This window comes from Trichechus manatus, unplaced genomic scaffold (genome assembly GCF_000243295.1).
Source record: "Trichechus manatus latirostris isolate Lorelei unplaced genomic scaffold, TriManLat1.0 scaffold00099, whole genome shotgun sequence".
NCBI lineage: Eukaryota > Metazoa > Chordata > Mammalia > Sirenia > Trichechidae > Trichechus > Trichechus manatus.
The window spans coordinates 5195755-5220591 of NW_004444035.1; the positions used below are offsets into that span (position 1 = coordinate 5195755).

Sequence of the window (24837 nt, forward strand, 5' to 3'; positions counted from 1 at the left end):
CCCTGCTGCTTCAATTAACTTGGCTGAATTAGCAAGAAAATGGCGTTAGTGAACAATATTGAATATACCATGGACTACCAAAAGAATGAACAGATCTGTCTTGGAAGAAGTACAGCCAGAATGCTCCTTAGAAGTGAGGATGGCAAGACTTCATCTCACATAGTTTGGACATGTTGTCAGGAGGGACCAGTCCCTGGAGAAGGACATCATGCTTGGTAGAGTAGCGGGTCAGTGAAAATGAGGAAGACCCTCAATGAGATGAATTGACACAGTGGCTGCAACAATGGACTCAAGCATAATAACGATTGTGAGGATGGCACAGGACTGGGCAGCATTTCGTTCTGTGAGTTGGAACCCACTCAACAACCCCTAACAACAACAACAACAACAACAAGGACAAGTCAGTGCATGAGAAGACAAGGCTGAAGATGTGGGCTCTACATACTCAGTTTCAGAAACTGATAGAAGAAAGAGAGTGAAGGATATCTTCACGTGCTTGTGTTCTAGATAGATCAATGTATCTCTGAAGAACAATCAGTGGTGCCCGTCATACGGTACTGGGGATTGGGGAATTAAAGGGGCAACCCGCTGAAAAGGTAAGATGGAGCCAGACTGTGGAAGGCGCTGGTCAGTGGCAGTGGGGGGGCCACTGAGGCTTTAAATAGGGAGAGTGTCCAGGGCTTGTCTCAGTATGACAATTTTGGGGCCTTTGGCTGCCCATCATCCATTCTCCCTGACTCTCTCTGAGGGACCATTCCTGCTCTACTCTTAGTCCCTGTGTTTTGGGGGTAGCATGTACCCTCAGATTGGCTGCTCAGACTAGGGCATTTCCCTGACCACACTGACTGAGCTAAGGATAAGCGTGCGACCCAGTAAAATGCAGGGAGACTTTGCTTGGGCTACTGGAGGAGCGGCAGGTGATTTCTCACTGTAGCCCCAGATGTGGCAGGAGGTTACCAGAGCCATTGTGAGCAGAGAGCCATCAGAGATGGCAACTGGCTGAGAATGCAGGGCAAGGAGCTGGGTGTTTTGAGCCCTGGCCAGTCTGAAGCCAGCCCCCCCACAGACGTTTTTAGATATGTGATCCATTAAAATCCATGTTTGCTTAAGCCATGTGAGGTTGAAATTTCTGTGTCTTGCACCTGAAAGAATCCTAACAGATAAAGGCAGAGTCAGATAATCTGTGGGCACCGGTACTAGTTAGGAGCCTTTTGATAAATGGTCTTGGTGCCTGGCACATACTAGACACTCAGCAAATTAATACAATTCATTAATGAACGAAAACAAAAGGGTTTAAACTAATGAGCAGCAGCTGTTTGATTACCGTAGGGTTCTTCCATAGATTAAAAAAACCAAAACCAAACCCACTGCTGTCGAGTCGATTCCGACTCATAGTGACCCTATAGAGCAGGGTAGAACTGCCCCATAGGGTTCCCAAGGAGCGGCTGGTGGATTCCAACTGCTGACCTTTTGGTTAGCAAACGAACTCTTAACCACTGTGCCACGAGGTCACTTTATATTATATGTGACTACATCAAGTATGTTTTCAAAGCAATTTAGCTTCATAGCAGGATACAATTTTTAAGAAGTTTATTTTTTTTAGGCAGGTTGAAAATAGGATTCTTTTCATGCAGCCTTAGTATGTGTATTCCACTAGTATTTTTACTCTCTGTTATCCTGAAGATATTTTATGCATTAATCATGGATTTCATGAAGGGCAGGGTCTCTTCAGTTTCTTCTGGTGACATGTCATGTATTTTCTTGGATTATGTTCTGTGATTCTTACCCTTGCCGCAGTTCTTCCCCAATATCTGACCTCTGAATAAAATGGTCCTGGGAAAATATTTTCATTGGTTTTATAGTTTTAAACATTATAATCAGCCTTTTGGGAGAAAGATTAGTGTTCCCGATTTCTTTACCAAGTGGCTGGGTTAGAAAACTCCTGAAGCTTCATGGCTACCCGCTCTTTGAAAAAAAAACCTTTATGTAAGTAGAAAAAAATAAGCTTCTTTGTTAAATTGGAAAAATTAAATGCTTTATCTGTAATTATGAGATTATAGCAATTCTATAATCTCATAATTAAAGCTGGACAATGAAAAAGGAAGACCAAAGAAGAATTGACTCATTCGAATTTTCGTGTTGATGAAAATATTGAATATACAGTGGACTGCCAGAGGAATGAACAAGTAAGTCTGCCTTGGAGGAAGTGGAGCCAGAATGCTCCTTAGAAGCGAGGATGGTGAGACTTTGTCTTGCTTACTTTGGACATGTTATCAGGAGGGACCAGTCCTTGGAGAAGGACATATCATGCTTGGTAAAGTAGAGGGTTAGTGAAAAAGGGGAAGACCCTCAATGAAAGAGATTGGCACACTGACTGCAACAATGGGCTCAAACGTAGCAACAATCGTGAGGATGGCATAGGACCAGGCAACATTTTGTTCTGTTGTACACGAGGTCGCTGTGAGTCAGATCCGACTAATAACGACAGCAATTCTAAATCGTATGGAAAACTGTGTTTTTTATTGCTTCAGTTTTTCTCCTTGAATGTCAAAGTACTTATGTGTGTGTGTTAGGTGCTGTCGAGTAGGCAAGACAGATTTGTTCATTTTTCTGGCAGTCCATGAATTATTCAGTAATCTTCTCCAACACCATAATTCAAAGGCATCAATTCTTCTTCAGTCTTCCTTATTCATTGTCCAACTTTCGCATGCATATGAGGCGATTGAAAACACCATGGCTTGGGTCAGGTGCACCTTAGTCCTCCAAGTGACATCTTTGCTTTTTAACACTTTAAAGGAGTCTTTTGTAGCAGATTCTCCCAGTGCAACACATCATTTGATTTCTTGACTGCTGCTTCCATGGGCGTTGATTGTGGATCCAAGAAAAATGAAATCCTTGACAACTTCAGTATTTTCTCCATTTAGTCTGTCTTTCTCGCGTACTATATCATTATCCCTACTGTAGCAGAAAGGAAATGAAGTCACAGATATGAACTGATCATTCATAGAGAACAAGAATAAAACTCTAAAGTCTCTGTTATGAATTTGTTTATTAATAATTACTCTTCATTAATAACTTTTGAAATGTCTGCTTTCCCCTCCCATCCCTGCCTTCACATATGCAGTTACTCAAAGGTGGGACCATTCATTGTCCAGGAGCTCTGGAGTCAAACTGAAAATATCTTGCTTAGCAACCGTCATACAGACAGGGATAAAAAAAAAACAAACCAGTGCCATTGAGTGGATTCCAACTCATAGCGACCCTATAGGACGGAGTAGAACTGCCCCATAGGGTTTCCAAGGAGCAGCTGGTGGATTTGAACTGCCATCGTTTTGGTTAGCAGCTGTAGCACTTAACCACTACACCACCAAGGTTTCCCACAGACGGGATACCTGCCATAAATAAAACCACTTTTGGGTAGATGGTTCTATAAGTAATTCATGGCTGTGTGGAAGAAGTGAGACTTGGTCCCTGAAATGGTTTTTCCAAGATGTAGGAGGACATTGAGCCTCATGACATGAAACACCTTGGTGCACACCTCTAGACCCTGCCCAGCTAGTCGTGGGCACACCTGGGAACCAGGCCCTCCGGGCTGACCTCAGCACCGTGCGGGTTTGTCCCTCCAGACAAGACAGCATGAACAGGCAGGGGGTTAAAATGGCCCACCAATCCTCTCTACACCACAGTACCAATGCTTTAGCTGTAGTCCGGGCTTTTTACTTGTGAACCGTATTTCTCTCGAATTGGAATTTCAGGGGAAATGTAGGACAGACTTCTTAACCTTGATTCCTTTCCTTAATTTACAATATTAGGCCTGAAACGAAGAGGTAAAGATGGTGGGGATCTAGGGAAGAAGGTGTGGTTTGAAATCTGGCGCTGCCGCTTTGTAGCTGTGCGACATTGAACAGCTGATTTACTCTTCATGAGCTTCCATTTTCTCATCTGTGAAATGGGCTGATGGGATCTACCTTCCGGCTGAAGTTAGAAGCAGCGTACCGACAACACCTAGTGTAATACCCGTCACTCAGTTGTTGCTCCGTCAGTGGTAGGAGTAGTGAGTGGCATTGGTGTTTTTGTTACCTTTCCTCCTTTTGCCATCCTTGTTGAGGGCGATGTTGAAGAGATCTGCCCCAATTCTGCTTCTTTCCTTACCACCAACTTTTCTGGAAAATTATTCCCAGGTTGTCCGATTGTGGTTCTGAGAAGTTAGTTACAGGGGGAGCGAGGGAGTGAGCGCTGCTTAAAGCCAAACCAGCCTGCAATCCCAGGTCACCCACCCAACCAGACTCTTGATTCCAGGGGTGGTTCCCCTCCTGGAGTTTCCCTACCACCCAGCAGTGGGTGCCCCTCACCTGAGAAGCTGCCCGCCCCAGGATCTGGTGCTCTGGGCTTCAGAGAAACTTCAGTGCCTCTTCCTTTGCTTTTCACATTGTTCTTTCCGCCCTGATGACTGTTTGGCCCTGAGTGAGGACCCGTACAACCACGGACCTGAACCCTCACCACTGTCTCCTAGCCACTATGCTCATTACGGCAGAATGTAATACAACTACATGAAGTGTTACGCATTTTAAACTGCAGGATTAACACACTCTGTGTGTGTTGCACATCTTCACATTTTGTGGCTCATACGGCGTGTGCTACTCACAAATGAAGAACGTTTTAGGAAAAATGGACTCTGCTTACGCTCTAATTGTAACGGTCTCAAGTCTGGTTCCTGCCTCTCAGGCACTTTTGAACCACTGGTGTGAACATTTGACGGGGACAGTAAGAAGCCAGGGTGGTTTGTACGCCATGTAGCTTGAATATCAACATTGAAAATTGCACTGCATGCGCACACACATACACACACACAAGTAGATGGATGAATGGGTGAATGGATAGATGGGTAGGTCGATTAATTTTGGAATATTATGTTTTCAGAAACCAGGTTGGCATCCTGATATAAGCATACGTTCTAAATAATCCTTTCTTTTGCATATATCTTAGAGAATTTTATGAGCATTAGGATTAAATATAATGCTTAAAAAAAGATTCTATATGATGTCATTTGTTAAAGAAAAGGCAACCAAAATATCTGTTTTTAATGTGACAGTGAGACATTTCAGTAATTCAAACTTAAAACCAATTGATACTTAGTTATCAGAGGTAAAAGTAACTCAAGTGGCCTTACCAAGTACACCAGGGTTCCTGGGCAGCTATTTCCTCACCCTACAAAGGAGGAGAGAGAGGAAGAAGAGCTCTAGATGGGGACGGAAGCATGCAGACTGAAAAAGAGCCAGTCGTGGCCCAGGCACCTTCTCCGCCGGGCTGGTGGGTCAGTGTTCGCCACTCCTTCCTCTGAGCCTGGGACGCTGGACGGCAGTGCAGCCTCTCGACCACTTTCAGAGACGGTTGCAGGGTCTGTTGTTGCTGAGGTTGGGGCTTCCTTTCCTTAGTAAATCGTAAGACTTTTATTGGCAAACCACGTTGTCATTATCCAACTCATAACAAGCCCACGTGACAGAGTGGAACTGCCGCATTGGGTTTTCTTTACCGGAGCAGATAGCCAGGTCTTTCTCTCACGGAGCTGCTGGGTGGGTTGGAACCGCCAGCCTTTTGGTGAGCAGCCAGACCCTTAACCGTTGCACCACCAGGGCTCCTTGGCCAAGCACATTACTGAGTGTTAACTTCTGGAGAATTTAATATTGAATCATGACTGTATGTATTTTCACAGCGGCCATTTTGTGCCTTTTCTTGCTGTCACAAGAACTGCGGCCTGTTAGAACGAACAAAGACTTTTATAGAAGTCAGAATGTAGAGAGAGTGACTGACCTGCCTACGCTCGGCAGTTCAGCAGCAGAACCAGAACCAGCACCAGAGCCCAAGTCTCCTGACTCACAAGTACCTTTTTTTTTCATGTTGATAGAGTTAGAAAATGTCATGATACCAAATTTAGCATGACAAACTATTTATCTAGCTGCTTTTCTTAGATTAGAACATAAACTTGTCTTAGGTTTTGGCTGCTGTGGACATTTTGACTTCTCCCTGTTTAACAACCTCTGGATCTCTTCCTGAGTGATTGGCAGCGACCTGCAGCCTCATTTGTATATGGTATTAAGGACTCGGCATTTGGCCCGAGAAAAGCCGTTGGCTGGTGCCATTGGTTGTCCTCTGCCCTTCTAAACGAAAGGTACCTGTTGTGAGTTGAATGTGTTCCCCCAAAATATGTGGAAGTCTTTGTGCCTGATACCTGTCACTGTGACCTTATTTGGAAGTAGGGTCTTTATAGACCTTCTTAGCTAACATGAAGTCATACTGGCCTCAGTCCATGTGACTGGTGTCATGAGAAGAAGAGACACAGAGCCAGGGAGACACAGAGGGAAGACAGCCATGTGAAGACGGAGGTAGAGATGGGAGTGAAGCTGCCACAAGCCAAGGAATGCCTGAGACCCCCAGAAGCTAGAAGAGACCAGGAAGGATCCTCCCCCCTAGAACTTCGGAGAGAGCACCGCCCTGCCAACCCCTTGATTTTGGACTTCTAGCCTCCAGAACTGTGAGACAGTAGATTTCTGTTGTTTGAAGCAGCCTGGTTTGCAGCTCTGTGTTGCAGCAGCTCCAGGAGACAAATGCAGTGATCACACCCTGAACCTGGGATTCCTCGTCCTGTGGAGCAGCTTTACTTATCCAGAGAGTCTGAGGAGATTTTGGAGCCCTGAATGTCAGCAGTCCATCCTTGTCAGCAATCCATCCTGTAACCTGAGGGGTAGAAGGGAAAGGTCCGTATTCTATTAACTTTACGATTGAAATTGGAAAGTGGCAGGGTTGAGGATTGCTGAAGAGAGGGTGTGTCTCTCAGTGGTGTATAAGGTCCTCCTGTTTCCAGGCAACGAGGAAAGGACCAAGATGGACTTGTGTTCCGCAGCTAAGGCTTCCCGTCTGAGGCCTGCCAGTGTCGTGGTGGGGCCTGGCATTTTGACTGAAGCTTTTTCAGCCTCACCTAGAAAAGTTAACTGAACCTATTTTTCTGAATCTAACCCCAACAAGGAGGCATGAGAATGAAAACACCATTAAACTGAGTGGTCTTTTCCATCGAGTCTCTGAGATTCTTGAGGATAGACAAGGACTCAGTTGTCTTCACCCTTTTTTCTTCTCAGAACTTAACACAGTGCCTACATGTAGGCACGTTGTTGAGTGCAACTGGATGCTTAAAAGTCTTTATTTTGTTAGTTCTGAGAAACTTTAAAGTCTTTCTTGCCAATCCAGTATTCAAGTACATTTGGGCTCCTGCATCCCATTCGCAAATTCTCTGTCTTTGAATTTATTTCAAAGCATAATATAATTGGTGAATATAATTTTACGGTATAACTTTGTCTGAAAGCATTCTGTTTTCAAATATTTAATTTCACGTGCAAAGTTGCTTAAAATAATTGTTAGTTGGTGATCCTAAGCAGATTAATTTTGAATATAAGTTTTCGCAGGTCTAAAATGACCTCAACAACCTCCATCAGTGCCCCTGGCCATGGTATGCAATCAAGAGCTTGGGTGTGGAGTTAGACAGACCTGAGCTCCAGGCTCAGCCCTGTCACCTGCTGCCTGCACGGCCTGGGGAAATTTGTCCCTGGATGGTGCAAATGGTTAAGGAGCTCGACTGCTGGCAAAAGGTTGGAGGTTCTAGTTCAGCAGAGGCACCTCGGAAGAAAGGCCTGGCAGTCTACTTCTGAAAAATCAGCCATTGAAAACCCTACAGAGCACAGTTCTACTCTGATACACACAGGGTTGCAGTGGGTTGGAATTGACTCAACGGCAACTGGTTTTCTAAACTTCAGTATGTACAAGGTCCTGACTCATGGGTTGTTGTGGGGATTAACTGAGGTTGGATATGCCAAGTGATAGCTCAGTGCATGGCATATAGTAAGTACGCTAAAAAATATTTGTTATTGTTTTTTATTGATTATTGTTTTGGTAATTTTTACATAAAGTAATTGTCAGCAGGATCCATGTTGGTAGAATTATTTTGAACACCCTCACTCTATTCCCTTTGGAAGTCTGAAGCTCTCCTTGGAGTTCCTGCTAACTCCCATGGAGGTTAACTCCTGGTTCTACTGAATTCATGCAGGTTATACCTTTTTTTCAGAGCCCTGGTGGCGCAGTGGTTAAGAGCTCAGGTTGCTAACCAAAACATCAGCCATTCAAATCCGCCAGCCGCTCCTTGGAAATCCTATGAGGCAGTTCTACTCTGTCCTGTAGAGTCGCTAGGAGTTGGAATCGACTTGACGGCAGTGGGTTTGGTTTATATATATAAATTGTTTCACCATCCACAGTTGCATCTCTGTTTGATGACACAGTTATGGAGAATCAAAACCCTCCTCTTACTTAATTACACACTCACTCCACTAACCCAACAAGTTATCGTGGCATATAGCCAACACTCTTAGTTATCTAGTGCTGCTCTAACAGAAATACCACACGTAGATGGCTTTAACAAAGAGAAATTTATTTTCTCACAGTCTAGTAGGCTAGAAGTCCAAATTCAGAGCATCAGCTCCAGGGGAAGGCTTTCTCTCTCTTTCGACTCTGGAGGAAGGTCTTTGTCATCAATCTTCCCCTGGACTAGGAGCTTGTCTGAGCAGGAACTGCGGGTCCAAAGGATGTGCTCTGCTCCTGGCGCTGCTTTCTTCGTGGTATGAGGTCCCCAACTCTCTGCTTGCTTCCCTTTCCTTTTATCTCTTGTAAGATAAAAGGTGGTGCAGGCCACACCTCAGGGAAACTCCCTTTACACTGGATCAAGGATATGTCCTTAGTAAAGGTGTTACAATCCCACCGTAATCCTCTTTAACATAATCTAATCTTGCCTCATTAACCACAGGCAGAGATTAAGATTTACAACGCATAGGAAAATTACATCAGTCACAAAATGGAGGACAACCACACAATACTGGGACTCATGGCCTAACCAAGTTGACACATATTTTGAGGAGACACAATTCACTCCATGACACTCCCCTAACCCATCAAGTCATTATGGTATATAGCCAACTCTCCTAAAGATTTGAGGCAAAGGAAGGGTTGGTACTTCGATAATGCAAATGACTTCAGACTGAGATTATATTTGTACATCCAACCCTGGGGATTATTTCCTCAGGCACTTTACCACATAATAAAACAAAACAAAACAAAAAAAACACATAAAATGGGGTGTATTTTATAAAATATACCAGAAGATTAAATTAACAAGGCTTCTGTTTGCACTATGGGACTAGGGGCAATTTTCCTTTCTTCTTTCTATATTTCTGAATTTTTAAACATTAGGTAAATAAATACAGCTTAAGCAGGATAAACAAATCCTTGCCCAGTGATCCTCATCTCCTTTTTCGAATCCTTTAAAATCAATTTCTCACAAGTCCCTCTGTCATGGATTGAACTGTGTTCCCCCAAAATATGTGTCAACTTGCCTAGGCCATGATTCCCAGTATTATGTGCTTGTCCTCCATTTTGTGATTTGATATAATTGTCCTATGTGTTGTAAATCCTAATCTCTGCCTGTGATTAATGAGGCAAGATTAGATTATGTTATGAGGATTAGGGTGGAACACAACACCTTTATTCAGGTCACAGCCCTGATCGGATGTAAGAGTAGTTTCCCTGGGGTGTGGCCTGCATTACGTTTTATCTTACAACAGATAAAAGGAAAGAGAAGCAAGCAGAGAAAGAGGGACCTCATACCACCAAGAAAGAAATGCTGGGAGCAGAGCGTGTCCTTTGGACCCGGGGTCCCTGCACTGAGAATCTCCTAGACCAGGGGAGGATTGATGACAAGGACCTTTCTCCAGAGCCAACAGAGAGAGAAAGCCTTCCCTGGGAGCTGGCACCCTGAATTTGGACTTCTAGCCTCCTAAGCTGTGAGAGAATAAATTTGTTTGTTAAAGCCATCCATTTGTGGTATTTCTGTTACAGCAGCACTAGAAAACTAAGACACTTTCCTAATGGGAGTTATTATATTTCCGGTGGGCAACACCAAGGGCTTCTTTCTTTAAAGTGTCTTGACATTCTAGATGATTCTGAAAAGCTGTTAACGTGGGTTTGGCCTTTTTCTGCTCTGGGATGGAGTTTGTGTGTTCAGACTGTCCTTTTCTGGCTTCTTCCCAGTTACCGTGTCACTTGTAGCAAGAGTAGAACCTCTACCTTCTCAGCTCTGCTGAGTTCATACCTCCAGCCACCTGTTGTGGCTCTGTTTCCAGTGCTCCCAAGATCGCTTCTGCTGGGGTCACCAGTGTCTTCCACGTTGCTGAGTCCAGTGGGCGTTCTAGTGTTCTTACCTTAGCTTGCACTCAGCAGCATTTGGTATGTACGTTTCTTCTCTCATAAAACCCTCCCTCTGCTAGCCCACTCATCATAGGCTCTCCTGCTTCTCCTCCTAACGATCCACCCCTTTCTCGTTTCTCTTCTGTTGCTGTTATTGTTAGGTGCTGTCGAGTCAGAGTTCCGACTCATAGCGACCCCATGTACAACAGAATGAAACACTGCCCGGTCCTGTGCTATCCTCACGATTGATGTTGCTTGAGCCCGTTGTGGCAGCCACTGTGTCAATCCATCTCGTTGAGGATCTTCCTCTTTTTCACTGACCCTCTACTTTACCAAGCATGATGTCCTTCTCCAGGGACTGGTCCCTCCAGATAAAATGTCCAAAATATGTGAGACAAAGTCTCACCATCCTTGCTTCTAAAGAGCATTCGGGCTGTACTTCTTCCAAGACAGGTTTGTTTGTTCTTCTGGCAGTCCATGGTATATTCAATATTCTTCACCAACACCATACTTTAAAGGCGTCCATTCTTCAGTCTTCCTTACTCATTGTCCAGCTTTTACATGCATATAAGGTGATTGAAAACACCCTGGCTTGGGTCAGGTTCACCTTAGTCCTTAAGGTGACGTCTTTGCTTTTTAACACTTTAAAGAGGTCTTTTGCAGCAGATTTGCACAATGCAAGATGCCGTTTGATTTCTTGACTGTTGCTTCCACGGGCTTTGATTGTGGATCCAAGTATGAAACCTTCTCTCCTACCAGACCTTTATATGTTGGATTTCCTCAGACCCACTGTCTTCTCACTCTACATTCTCTCCCTGTATAACCTCTTCCAGCCCCATGTTCCAAAATCACCTACATATCTACAAACTCAGTACAATTCAGCAAACCTAAGACATCAGTGATTGTAAGATGCACCGAGATTTTATGTACCACGAAGAAAGAAAAAAGCACTGTTGTTCAATGACACAATGCTTTCTTACCACATCAATCATAAGAGGTATCCCATTTTCACAAATGTGAGACTTGTGCATCTAAGAATTGGTGATACATTTGCATATATCAGATTCCATTTTCAGGGCATGAGTACCCGGTGTGTCTTAAGCATGCTGTTTTTAAAGATACGCAAATGAAATTGCAATAACTTTGTCTCAAGAAGCTAGTAGTTACCTGCAAGGCAGTTAGTCCTCCTACAGCCCAACGGCAATAGTCCCCCCTCTTTCTCCCTCTGCTAGAGTCTAGGCTTTAGAAAGAAACCACAGGCCACCCTGAGGTCTCATATTCTGCCCAGATAGTCAGCAAGGCTGGGGAGAGAACAGTTTGATCCAGGACCAGGGACAACCTGGCTGACACCTGTCAAGGGCCATGGACCTCCTTGGGTTTTTGAGCTGGAAGGTCTGCAGTTGTGCTTAATTCAAGTGAGTCACACGGGTATAGGCCTTTGGAGTCCCTGCCTACCGTATGACATGGGGCATGCGCAGAGAAGTCTTCATCCACCCAGCCAGCTTTCCGAGTCCAGGGTGGACCAGCTCACCATGATCTGTTCCTGTTGTTTGCTGTCTGCTTCTGTGTAAGTATCTCATGTGTGTGACCCAGGCAGATGGGATGGATGCAGCGCCTATGTTGAGATTACCTACTAGTCTTGTGGCTGCTTGGAATACTTAGACCACTTTTGAGGCAACCTGCCTGTGCAGCCCACTACCTAAGAGCCGTATCTCTCTGTGCATGAGGGAGGCCTGATTGCTGCATAGCTTATTATATGGATAGGTGAGCTAGAATTCAGTTAGCCCAACCATGAGGCAGAATCACTGAGCCAGTGTGTCTTCAAGATGATGCCAGAACGCTGAGATTTGTGTCATATTAGGATGACGGATGCTAGAACCACAGTGTCGAATGTTCTTGTTTTATTAGTGTAAACCATGAGGTGGCCCCTGGGCAGTGCTCAGTATTGTCACAGGATTTCTCAGACAACTGAATTTTAGTTTTATTAGTTAACTTCTTTTATTGTCCAGTGTGATTGGGAAATCATGTTGCTGGTGCATTGTTTTATGTTCCCCTAGCAGGAGCCCTGGTGGCCCAGTGGTTCAGAGCTTGGCTGCTAACCAAAAGGTCGGCAGTTCGAATCCACCAGCTGCTCCTCAGAAACCCTATGGGACAGTTCTGCTGTATCCTATAAGGTTGCTATGAGTTGAAGTTGACTTGAAGGCAATGGGTATCGGGTTCCCTCATATCTTCAGAATTGCTTTTGACAGCTTTGGTCTCAGCTTGGGACCTGTAACAACTAGTGTCAAATTTTGGAATGTGATTTTCCTGCAGCAGCATCCAAAGTTAACAAAAAGACATGGAAAAATCCCATTAAGTAGCTTAATCTGCCACCATCTGTGTACCTTGTTCTTTTCCACTGAGATTTTCTAAAAATATATAGTTTCCATCACTTTGGTAGGGAGAATATTTCATACTAAATAATTTTGCCTCAAAACGCTATGTTAAGTTTAATATTATTATCCCAGTAAAGTTGTGTTTCATTAGTCCTAAGTGCAGGAAAAATCATTTCTATTTCATTTTTAGATACTGTTAGCTGGTATCTCACCCCTGGACCTCTACTTAGTTGGGCACATTTCAGCATGTTAATGAGGTTTTTTTTTTTTTTTTCCCATAGAAACTTTCCAAGAATAATATATTCCTTTGCTTTTTTCCTTCTACATAACATCTTTCTTGTAGTTAGTTCAAAATAGAACGTTTAATAACAAAAGTTGCAATTAAAAATCCACCATGTGGGAATTGAAAAATATTCTAAATAACTCTTGGGTCAAAGAAGAAACAAAAACTGCACTTACGGGCTGTCCATAAGGTAACGAAAATGAGGGTACTACAAACAAAACCCACAGGATGCAGCCAAAAACCTACTTGGAGGAAAATGATGGGACTTGAAGACTTTCGTTATTAAACAAAAAGTATGAAAATGAATGAACCCTTCAACCTGAGAATTTAGCAAACAAGCAAAAACTGTATATGATACCCAGGGGAAGCAAGATATAACATTTATTAACAAGCAAAAGCAGAAATTAACAGATTAGAAAAAATTAACAAGACATGGTACTTTGAAAAAAAAATCTCTGCCTGTCTAATGAAAAAAAAATAATAATATAATTCATGATACCTATTCCAAGTTGTTCATATACCAGGAATCCAAAACTGCTTTAACCACTAAGAAATCTATAAAAATTATTGATTGTTGTTGTTGTTAGGTGCTATCGAGTCACTTTTGACTCACGGTGACCCCATGTGACAGAGTAAAACTGCTCCACAGGGTTTTCTTCGTTAGAATCTTTACGGAAGCGGTTCACTAGGGTTCTCTCCTGTGGAGCCGCTGGGCGGGTTCCAGTCGCTAACCTTTCAGTTAGTAGCTAAGTGCTTAGTGGTTTACACCACCAGGACTCCTGAAATTATTGATTACCTAGGACTAAAGTAAAAAGGGGGGAGACATCGGTGGTTCAGTGGTAGAATGCATGCATTCCATGTGCGAGACCTGGGTTTGATTCCAGCCAACGCACCTCAAACACAGCCACCACCCATCTGTCAGTGGAAGCTTGCATGTTGCTGATGCTGAAAAGGTGCCAGTAGAGTGTCCAGCCTAAGATGGACTAGAAAGAAAGGTCTGGTGGTCTGTTTCCAAAAATCAGGCAATGAAAACCCAATGCATAACAACAGTCCAGTCTGTAGCTGATTGTGGGGATGGCGCAGGACCAGGCAGTATTCAGTTCCATTGTGTGTGGGGTCACCATGAGTTGGGGGACGACTCAATAGCACCTAACAACAACAGCAAAGTAAAACAGTAAATATTCATCCAGATACTTATTTAAAAGCATAATGTTCACTCCTGGTTTTTAAAAATCAAAACTCTTAGTAAACCAGGAATAGGTCGCTTCCATGATGTGATTAAAAAAATCAAGATCAACCTCAATGCTGAAATATTGAAAGTGTTCCCATTAAAAACACAGGTGTCCATGAAAAGAAGTTCAACATCATTAGCCATCAGGTAAACGGAAATAAAAACCATAATGAGACACCGCGTTCCACCTACTAGGATGACTATAATAAAAAAGAGATTGTAACAATATGGTGAGAATGTGGAGAAATTGGACCCTCATGCATTGCTGCTGTGATTGTAAAATGGTGCAGCCACTTTGGAAAACAGCCTGGCAGTTTCTCAAAAAGTTAAACATAGAGTTACCGTAAGACCCAGCAGTTCCATTCCTAAGCTGTACCCTGTATAGCCAAGAGAAATGAAAACAAATGTTTGCACAAAAACTTGTACATGAATGTTCATAGAGCATTGTTCATAATAGCCAAATGTCCATTCACTGATTAATGAATAAACAAAATGTGGTGTATTTATACAATAGAATATTTGGCAATAAAAAGAAATGGATTGTAAAATGGTACTGCTGGTGTAAAAGACATTTTGGCAGTTCCTCAAAAACTTAAACATAGAATTACTCTATGACCCAGCAATTCCACTCTTAGGTATATACCCAAAAGTCTTGAAAGCAGAGACTCAAACAGAGACTTGTACACCAGTGTTCATTGCAGGGCTATTCGCAATACCCAAAAGGTGAAAACAACCTAAATGTCCTCAGCAGATGAGTGGATAAACAGAATGTGGTCTATCCATACAATGGCATGTTACTCAGCCATAAAGAGCAGTGAAGTCCTGATACGTGCTACAACATGGATGGTCATTGAAAACATTATGCTGACTGAAGTAAATCAGACACAAAAGGACAAATATTGTGTAGTCCTGCTTGTCTGAAATATCTAGACTAGGCGGATGCCTAGAGATCGAAGTTTACTAGTGGTTACTAGGAGTCAGTGAAAGAGGAAAAGGAAGAGTTATTGTTTAAGTGGCCCTGGGTGTTAAGAGTGATGGAAAAATGGCACCCAGTGGTGATGGTTGCACAACTTGGTGAACATCATGTTACTGAATTGTCCACATAAAAATGTTTGGAATGACAGAGATTTATATATAGATATATATTTTACCACAATAAAAAAAAATGATGCATGCCACACATGGATGAACTTGGACTGAAAACATCATCCTAAATGAAAGAAACCAGTCACGAGTATAACATGTTAATGTTACTCCATTTATGTGAAATGTCCAGAATAGATAAATCCACAGAGACAGAAAGCAGATTGATGGCTGCCCAGGGATAAGCTAGGGAGTGACTGCTAATAGGTACAGAATCTCTTTTGGGGATGATGAAAAGAAACTTTACAACATTCTAAAAATGATTGCAGTGATAGTTGCACAGGGATAATATGCACAATAAACCTGTTGCCGTGGAGTCAACTCTGACTCACAGTGACCCATAGGACAGAGCAGAACTGCCCCACAGGGTTTCCGAGGAGCAGCTGGTGGATTCGAACTGCTGACCTTTTGGGTAGCAGCGAAGCTCTTAACCACTGTGCCGCCAAGGCTCCTAATAAGCACAATGCTGTGACTATACTAAAAACCATTGAATTATACACTTTAAATGGGTGAATTGTGTGGTATGTGAGTGATACCTCAGTAAAGCTGTTATTGAACAAGCAAGCAAGCAAAAAAATACAAGGTGTCTGTTATCTTCACTGTTATTTACTGTTACTCTGAAGATTAATTCTGTTAAACAAGATTAATCTAGTTAATGCCATTAAACAAGGGGGAAAAAGCTATAACTACTAGAAAGGAAGAGACAGTATTCCTGTCCTATCTACTCAGTACATCCAAGAGACTTAACTGAAAAAATTATTAGAATCAATGAAAAGTAAAAGGGCAGTTATAAAACACACATACAAAAATTAAACCATAGTGCACTCTCCTTACTATATAGAGTTCTTACAAGTATGTAAGAAAAGATAGTCACCCAGTAGGAAAATAAACCAATGATTGAAGACGTTTCACAAGACACAAATGATAAGAATATGAAAGAATGTGTAGCGTATCAGTAACAAAAGAAATAACTTTTAAAAACCGTAACATAAATTTTCTTTTATTTCTCCTTTGGTCAAAGAGTCAAACAATAAGAAGATGATGCAGTGTTGGGAAGGGTAGGAGGACCTGGGCATACACAATTTGTAGCATGAAAATTGATTTCAGAGTTCCAAGAGTTTGGCTTAGCAATGCCTTTGCAATGAATAACATTAAATTCTTCTTCTGGAAATTAGTCCTATGAACATAATTATAGCTGTGTGCAAACATTTGGCCTCAGGGATTTTCGTTACAGAATTGTTAATAATAATGAAAATTAGAAACAGTATTAACATGTAGTAAATTATGTTGCAGCCATAATATTTTTAGGAATCCACTTAATTACACGGAAAAGTGCTCACGAAATATTTTAAATGGAATAAAAATCCCAATAGCTTTTAAATAGCATGATTCTGTGACTCTATATCCCATTTTTAGGTTTAAAAAATATATATATAGTGTAGAAAATACTAGAAAGACATGTATCAGTATGCTATCTTCTAGTCTTGGTCTTACGAGTAATATATATACATATATATTTCTCTTCTGTAAAACACAAGGTAGACATTTGCTCTTTTTATAATTAAGAATGCTATTAATGAAATAGAATTATGGTCCATGTTATTTTTACCTACCTCGTTTTGAAACACAACTCTCTTGCTCTTCATTCTGTCACTTACTATGGGTAAATTTTTGTTCTCCGTATATATAATTCTCAACTTGCTTTGAGTAGCACTCATTCTGGGGTAACTTTCAGCTTATAAGATTATATTTGTTGAAATATATAATTTATTATTTATATATTAATTCAAAAACAGTTGCTGCAGTATATCGACAGGGACATGCCAGAAATTCAAGCCAGATTCAAAAGAGGACATGGAACCTAGGATATCATTGCTGATGTCAGATGGATTTTGGCTGAAAGCAGAGAATACCAGAAGGATGTTTACCTGTTTTTTATTGACTATGCAATAACATTCAACTGTGTGGATCATAATAAATTATGGATAGCATTGTGAAGAATGGGAATTCCAGAACACTTCACTGGGCTCATGTGGCACCTGTACATAGACCAAGAGGCAGTCATTCGAAGAGAATAAGGGGATACTATGTAGATTAAGGAAAGATGTGCATCAGGATGGTATCCTTTCGCCATACTTATTAATCTGTATGCTGAGAAAATAATCAGAGAAGTTGGACTATATGAAGAAAACACAGTATCAGGATTGGAGGAAGACTCATTAGCAACCCGTGATGTGCAGATGACACAACCTTTCTTGCTGAAAGCAAAGAGGAATTGAAGTACTTACTGATGAAGATCAAAGACTACAGCCTTCTGTATGGATTTTTACCTCAACATAAAGAAAACAAAAATTGTCACAAGTGGACCAATAAGCAGTATCATGATAAATGGAGAAAATATTGAAATTGTCAAGGATTTCATTTTACTTGGATCCACAATCGGTGCCCATGGAAACAGCAGTCAAGAAATCAAATGGCATATTGCAGTGGGCAAATCTGTTGCAAGAGACCTCTTTAAAGTGTTAAAAAAGCAAAGATGTCACTTTGAAGACTAAGGTGCGCCTGACCCAAGCCATGGTATTTTCAGTTGCCTCATATGCATGCGAAAGTTGGACAATGACTAAGGAAGACTGAAGAAGAATTGATACCTTTGTATTATAGTGTCGGTGAAGAATATTGAATATACTGTGGACTGACAGAAGAACAAACAAATCTGTCTCGGAAGAAGTATAGCCAGAATGCTCCTTAGAAGTGAGAATGGCAAGACTTCTTCTCAAGTACTTTGGACATGTTATCAGGAAGGACCAGTCCCTGGAGAAGAACATCATGCTTAGTAAAATAAAGGGTCAGTGAAAAAGAGGAAGACCCTCAACTAGACGGATTGACACAGTGGCTGCAACAGTGGGCTCAAAAATAGCAACGATTGTGAGGATGGCTCAGGACCAGGCAGTGTTTTCTTTCTGTTGTTCATGGTGTGGTTATGAGTCAGAACTGACTTGATGGCACCTAACAACAACATAATATTTTTCATTATTTTGATAACAGTAACGTCACTCTACATTCATTATAAGTTTTATCCTTCTAAAACCTGTTCTTTTCTCCTGGTAATTTATTTTACTAGTCTAATTTTGATTTTTGAAAACTATTTTCTAGCTTAAGGTTCTCTGCCCTAAATTAGGTTATTCCCTACCAGAAATTCTCTGTTCTTTTCGGCAAATCACAAACACGTGATTTCACACCATGTCTCCTGTCCTCGCCTTGGTTTGAGAGTTGGTAGGTTAGGGGCACTGTTGTGGAATGGATGTCTTTATGTACATCGACTCTGAGAAGGCCTCAGGAATTTCACAGCCACCCAAGAGTAAATTCTATGACTACAGGACTTCTTAGTGCTGTTTGCTTTTGGCGCCGGAGGAGTGTTGGTTAGTCTAATGTTCCCCTGGGCTTTCTGGGAGCAGATGAGAAGCCTGTGTCTCCCCCAAACTACACCAGGACCACAGCTTGTGTATTACACTGAAGCATGGAGCAAATGCCATGCACTAGTCCCTAAACTGCCTCATGGAAGGACATAACCATCCTGATTTGAGGGATGAGGGTTGAGCCAGTGTCTGTCTGATGCTCGGCAGTGACAGCATTGCTAAGCCCGCTGGTCATTCCAGGAATGTCCATCTGGTGGTTCTGGTGGTCCGCTTCGCCACCACATCATTGCTTCATTTTTTACATTGCTCTGTAGACATTGTCTTGCTATTTCTATTACATTTCATGTTGGAATGATCTCAGTGCACATGTTCTTGAGATTGCTCTGCATGTAAGGGATGTCTGCTTGATGAAAAAATTGTTTCTAGAAAAAGTTGTTTCTCTTTTAACGGTTTAAACTTTAGCTGAGTGGTAAGAACTGAATTTATTAGAGAGATTTTATTACGAATTATTCTAAATGATTTCCAGTATAAATGAACGCATAGGTCTTAATTTGGTAGGTTTTCTTTGTAAACACGCAGAACGTTTCTTAGATACTTTTTTCTCCCACCTATATATTTGTATTTCCTACTAGCTGATATAAGGTCCCTGGGTGGAGCAAACGGTTAAGTGCTCAACTGCGATCTGAAAGTTGGCAGTTCCAACCCACCCAGAGGCACCTCGAAAGGCAGCCCTGGTGATCTGCTTCGGAAAGGTCACAGCCTTGAAAACCCTATGGAGCAGTTCTACTCTGCACACACGGGGTCACCATGAGTCAGAAACGACTCAAAGGCAACTAACAATAAAGACTAGTTGATGTAGAAGCAGACAGCTTCGAGGCCGTTTCGACTATCGAGAAACACGTAGAAAAAAATATTTTTCTTTTTCACAGAACACGTATATAGTGATTGTGTAAACTCAGAGCTTTGATGCATAAACTTTCTGCCTTAAATTATAAATTTTATATAATTACAATGAAATGAAAATGGTGACCTTTTTAAAACCCAGTGAGCCCTGGTGGCACACTGGTTAAGCCCTCAGCTGCTAACTGAAAGGTCAGAGGTTCGATCCCACCAGCTACTCTGCAGAAGAAAAGACCCGGAAATCTGTTCCTATAAAGACTACAGCCTAGGAAACTCTATGGGGACAGATCTGCTCTGTCATACAGGGTCGCCATGAGTCGGAATCGATTAGAGAGCGCACAACATTTAAAACCAAGAGAGGGTATCTTAGAGGACAGATTCTGTAAATCTTTTGTGGTACTTTTAATGGCAATTTTCAGTAATTGGTGGATTTTTAACTTTTGGGGACCATATTCTGAGATCTAATGAATTTTAAGGGGACAAGTTTTGGTTTTTATTATTGGAGAAATCTCAAGAGTATATTTTGAAGCAAACAGGAGATTGTTTCCTTGTTATTTATTTATTTTTGTGAATAGCTCTTTTGCATTTTTATAACTCTTTCCGTCCAACTGATCTCTCTAGGTTGAAAATGTCCGCCTGGTAGACCGAGTATCTTCTAAAAAAGCGGTCCTAGGGACTTTGTATTTGACAGCTACTCATATCATATTCGTGGAAAATGCATCTGACACAAGAAAAGAAACGTGGGTATGTTTTCCTTATTTTTGGCTTACATGTTTTTTCTTACATTTGAAATAAAATGTTTTGATCCTTCACTCTTTTTCTTTGTCCTTCCGGTGAAGCAGGTGAGCTTTTGGTGTTTGGGATTTCAGACGGCTTCTGGGACGTGAGCTTTGTTTGCCTTTTTCTGTCGACTAATCTACTTGATCTACTTGTGCAGGTTATGCTGCTGTAACAGAGATACCACAAGCGGGTGGCTTTAATGAACAGAGCTTTATTTTCCCACTGTTTAAGAGGCTAGAAGTCCGAAGTCAGGGCACTGGCTCTGGGGGAAGGCGCTTGTCTCTCTGTTGGCCCTGGGGGAAGGCGCTTGTCTCTTCTCAGCTTCCGTTCTCCTGTTCTTGGCGATCTTCTTGTGGAGTGGCATCTGTCTTCCCTCATTTGTGCTTCCTTTCTTCTGCGTCTCATCTGCTCTTCTGTATCTCAAAAGTGATTGGCTTAAAACACACCCAACACTGATACAGCCTCATTAACATAATAAAACCCTATTCTCAAGTGGGATTACATCCACAGACATAGAGGTTAGCATTTATAACACATATTTTTGGGGGGTGGGGAGCAGGGGGGGGAAACACAATTCAGACCATAACAAACAGTATCAAAGAATGCACTAGAAAGAGCCAGAAGAACCAAATGCTTCATGTCACAGCTATCAAATAGAGATCCAGTAATACCAGTACGCTACAGAAAACATTTCCATGGTCCTTTTTCATCCGTTCGTCTGTGGATGGCCATTTGGGCTGTTTCTTCCTTCTGGCTCTTTTGAGTAGTGCTGCAGTGAAAATTGGCGTGCATGTGTCTGTCTTTCTGCTTTCGATTCTTTTGGGCTACGTTGTACTTTTTTGCATACACTTTAGAGCTGATAATTCATCGGCTCCTATAATGAAGGCCATTTCGTCATTTTATTATGTTCTCTCTATTTTTCTGGTAGATTCAAAAAAGAAAAGCTAAGGAAGAGCCCCATCAGCGTGTATTTGTGATACTAACCATGAGACCATTACATATGTCTTATTTTGTCTAACAAACCAATCAGGACATTATCACCGGAACCAGAATCCCAGAAGTATAGATTTTTAGCTTTCCATATCCCAGGAACACGGTTGCGTTTTTAGCAGGAGGTGGCAGTCACTACAAACCCATTGCCGTCGAGTCGGTTGCGACTCATAGTGACCCTCTAGGACAGGGTGGAACTAGGCTGTAATCTTTACAGGAGCAGATCACCAGGTCTTTCTCCCAAGGAACGGCTGGTGGGTTTGAACGGCCGACCTTTTGGTTAGCAGCCGAGCGCTTAACCACTGCACCACCAGGGTTCCTTAGGCATTACACAGGGGGAGAAAATGTAAATGGTGAAGTGCTGCCACTGAGGATTGAGCAGAGACCCTCCTGGAACGCCAGGGAGATGTGCTTCAGCATGATCTCTTTTAAAACAAATCTCTTCTGCAATCTGCGAGACCACCAACAGCTTGGAAAACAACAAACCCACATTGTTTCTGAACTTGAGCATCCTGTGTGGACTTGAGGAGCATGGTGGCCTGTCCCCACGGAGTCTTCTCTGACCTTTGTTGATTGCAAAGGTTTGTTTTACTGGTTTCTCATGACCTTATTTCATTTTAGCTATTAAGTGTGTTCAGCATTCAGCTCCCAAAATGTTCCCTTACCTGGATGGATGCAAAAATATATGCTGAATAGTTTGCTTTTACGTAATTAGCCTGTACGTCAGAGAGCCTGCGATTGGAAGATGAAAGGATCCGTTTGGACAGTTGGTTCTTACACAGAACGTCTCATTTCTTGTCATCTGAGTGCAGGTGCTGAGGGTTAGGGAGCGTTTCTTGTCTATGTGTTACCCCTTGTGGTATTTACCAGTTATGTGTGCTCCGTTTATCATTACTAACTTTTGTTTCTAGATTCTTCACAGTCAGATTTCTACGATTGAAAAGCAGGCAACGACTGCTACTGGATGCCCTCTGCTCGTTCGCTGCAAGAACTTTCAGATTGTACAGCTGGTCATACCACAGGAGAGAGATTGTCACGATGTGTATGTCTCTCTGATACGCCTCGCAAGGCCAGGTAGGGATGGGGGCTCAGCGTGCTCGAGAAATCCACAGATAATGTTCAAGAAATCTGTATTGTGCTTGAGAGTCATGGTGACATATGTTATCCCAGTCCTCAGAGGAGGCCGAGACGTGTGAGTGATCGCCTGATACAGTTCCTTGTCGTTTAGGTTCTGTCTGAGTTATCTAACAGATGGGCCAGTTTCATTGATCTTAGTGTTCACTCTGTCTTGGTGGGGGTTAGAGTGGTTTTCCTACTGGGTGAAATCACCTTACAGTTATGTCCTTGGAAACCCTGTGGGGCAGTGCTACTCTGTCTTATAGGGTCGCTTTGAGTCGGAATCGACTCCACGGCAACAGGTAACACTACGTACCACAGGAGTCCTGGATGGCGCGAAGCTGGACCACTAACCAAAGCGTTGGTGGTTGGAACCTAACCGGGGCAACTTGGAGGTAAGGTCTGGCCGCCTGGCAGCCATTGAAAACCCTATGGGTCAGTTCTACTCTTCACACAGTGGGTTGCCATAAGTTGGAATAGACTCGACAGCAGCTAACAAGAACAACAATACTACGGTAGTGGAGCCATCTTGAATGAGGGCTAAGATAAAACTGACAGATTGTTTTGTGTAAAAAACATGGCTGTCTAACAGTTCTAGTGCATCCCCCCTTACCACCACCACCATCTTGGCACTTTGGAGGTTTGGTGTCTGCTGCTTTTTTGATAGTAATATATGTTTCCTTGATATCTGGAGCCCTGATGGCGCAGTGGTTAAGGGCTTGGCTGCTAACCAAAAGGTTGGCAGTTCAAATCCGCAGGCCACTCCTTGGAATCCCTATGGAACAGTTCTACTCTGTCCTATAGGGTCGCTATGAATTGGCATCGACTCGACGGCAATGGGTTTTTAAGGTTGATACAATTATAATTTTGTTAGCAGCAGTGAGCATTCAGGGTATGGATATGTTGAGCCTCCTAAACAGAATCTCCTTAAGTGTTGTGGGAAGAATGTTGATTTGAAAAGTATGTTCTCTCCGGTACTATCTTGTTATATCCCTCATCTTGGAATCTTCAGATTTATAGTGTACTGTTCACTTCTGCGGAGCTCTAGTGGCACAGTGGTTAAGAGCTCGGTTGCTAACCAAAAGGTTGGCGGTTTGAATCCACCAGCCACTCCTTGGAAACCCTATAGGGCAGTTCTACTCTGTCCTATAGGGTTGCTATGAGTCGGAATTGGCTCGAGAGCAGTGGGTTTGGTTTTGGTTCACTTCTACAGGAGTGTTTCTTGTCTGCGTTTGTGTGAATTGTGGTGTTCTTTTGCTCAAAAAAGAAATGCACATCTAAGTTTTATTGGGAGAACACAGTGAAAAGACGTTATTTATATAAAAGTTATAGGCATGGTAAGTGTATTCCGTATATGTCGTTACTAAGGGAAGTAGGATATTTGCTTATAGTCACTTTTGCCAAATGCTTTTGCCTCAGGACAAGGATTTTGATTATAAACTTCAAGCCATTTGCTTTGAGTCCTAAGTTTCCTATTATATGACCTTATCATTTGTGGATAGCTAAGAGCTAAAGTTCATTTAATGGGAATGATGCCAGGAAATGTCAAAATTGGACAGTTTTGACTTTACTTTGCTCCCCTCTCAAAGCAGCTGGTGAAGGCTTTTTTGTTTGGCGTGTTGAAAAGAATTGCAGTGTAAGCCAGAAAAGCAGTTGAACTTTTTGGAGGGTGTGCTATAATTGGAACAGAAGTTCTGGGAAGATGTACATTAGGTTGCATGTGGCAGAGAATGCAGGCAGAGCTGTGAGCCAGCAACTCAGCGTCACTGATTAATGTGCGTCCTGGGTCATAAATGCGCTCCGAGCGGATTAATGGGATTTCGGAATAGCCCAGAAACTGGGAAAGGGCGGAGTGACTGGAAGAATAGACCGCGGTGGCCTGCTGTCCAGTCGGGGAGTCTTGCGGGAGGAAAATCGCTATGTTCCCTCTGCTTTTTAAAAAAGCATGCTTTTCTCTTAAAGAAGAAGATTTGGGAGTTAGGTATGAGCTGTAGCCAGAGACCTGACTGATTGTCTTTTGTTAAAAAAAAAAAAAAGGAAACCATAGTGATTAATTGACTTAAAACCATCACTTGAGCGGATTAAAGAGCCGTTGTCAGCATTTTGAAACATTGGGGTTAAGAAATGCCAGTTTACATAAAACATATTGCTTTAATGTGCATGGGAAGAAGAATTAGAACCTAAGCAATTTAACATTAAAGGCAAAGCTAAAATTAGCACACACCCCAGGTTACGTATAACCTTGAAACCGTGGTTTTGAATCTGAGTGGATGTGGAGAAGGTGGAGGGGGGACCAGGTACCGAAACAGTGACTCCCATCTG

At 42.3% G+C, this 24837-nt stretch overlaps 1 protein-coding gene across 1 annotated transcript in view; it reads left to right on the top strand.

The window, feature by feature from the left end:
* MTMR7 (myotubularin related protein 7) overlaps positions 1–24837 on the top strand; it is a 115164-nt gene that overhangs the window by 25802 nt on the left and 64525 nt on the right. The window contains exons 2-3 of the mRNA XM_023737227.1: positions 20251–20373; positions 22311–22473. Of these exons, the coding sequence (XP_023592995.1) occupies positions 20251–20373; positions 22311–22473 (286 nt within the window). The remainder of the gene's footprint in view (positions 1–20250; positions 20374–22310; positions 22474–24837) is intronic.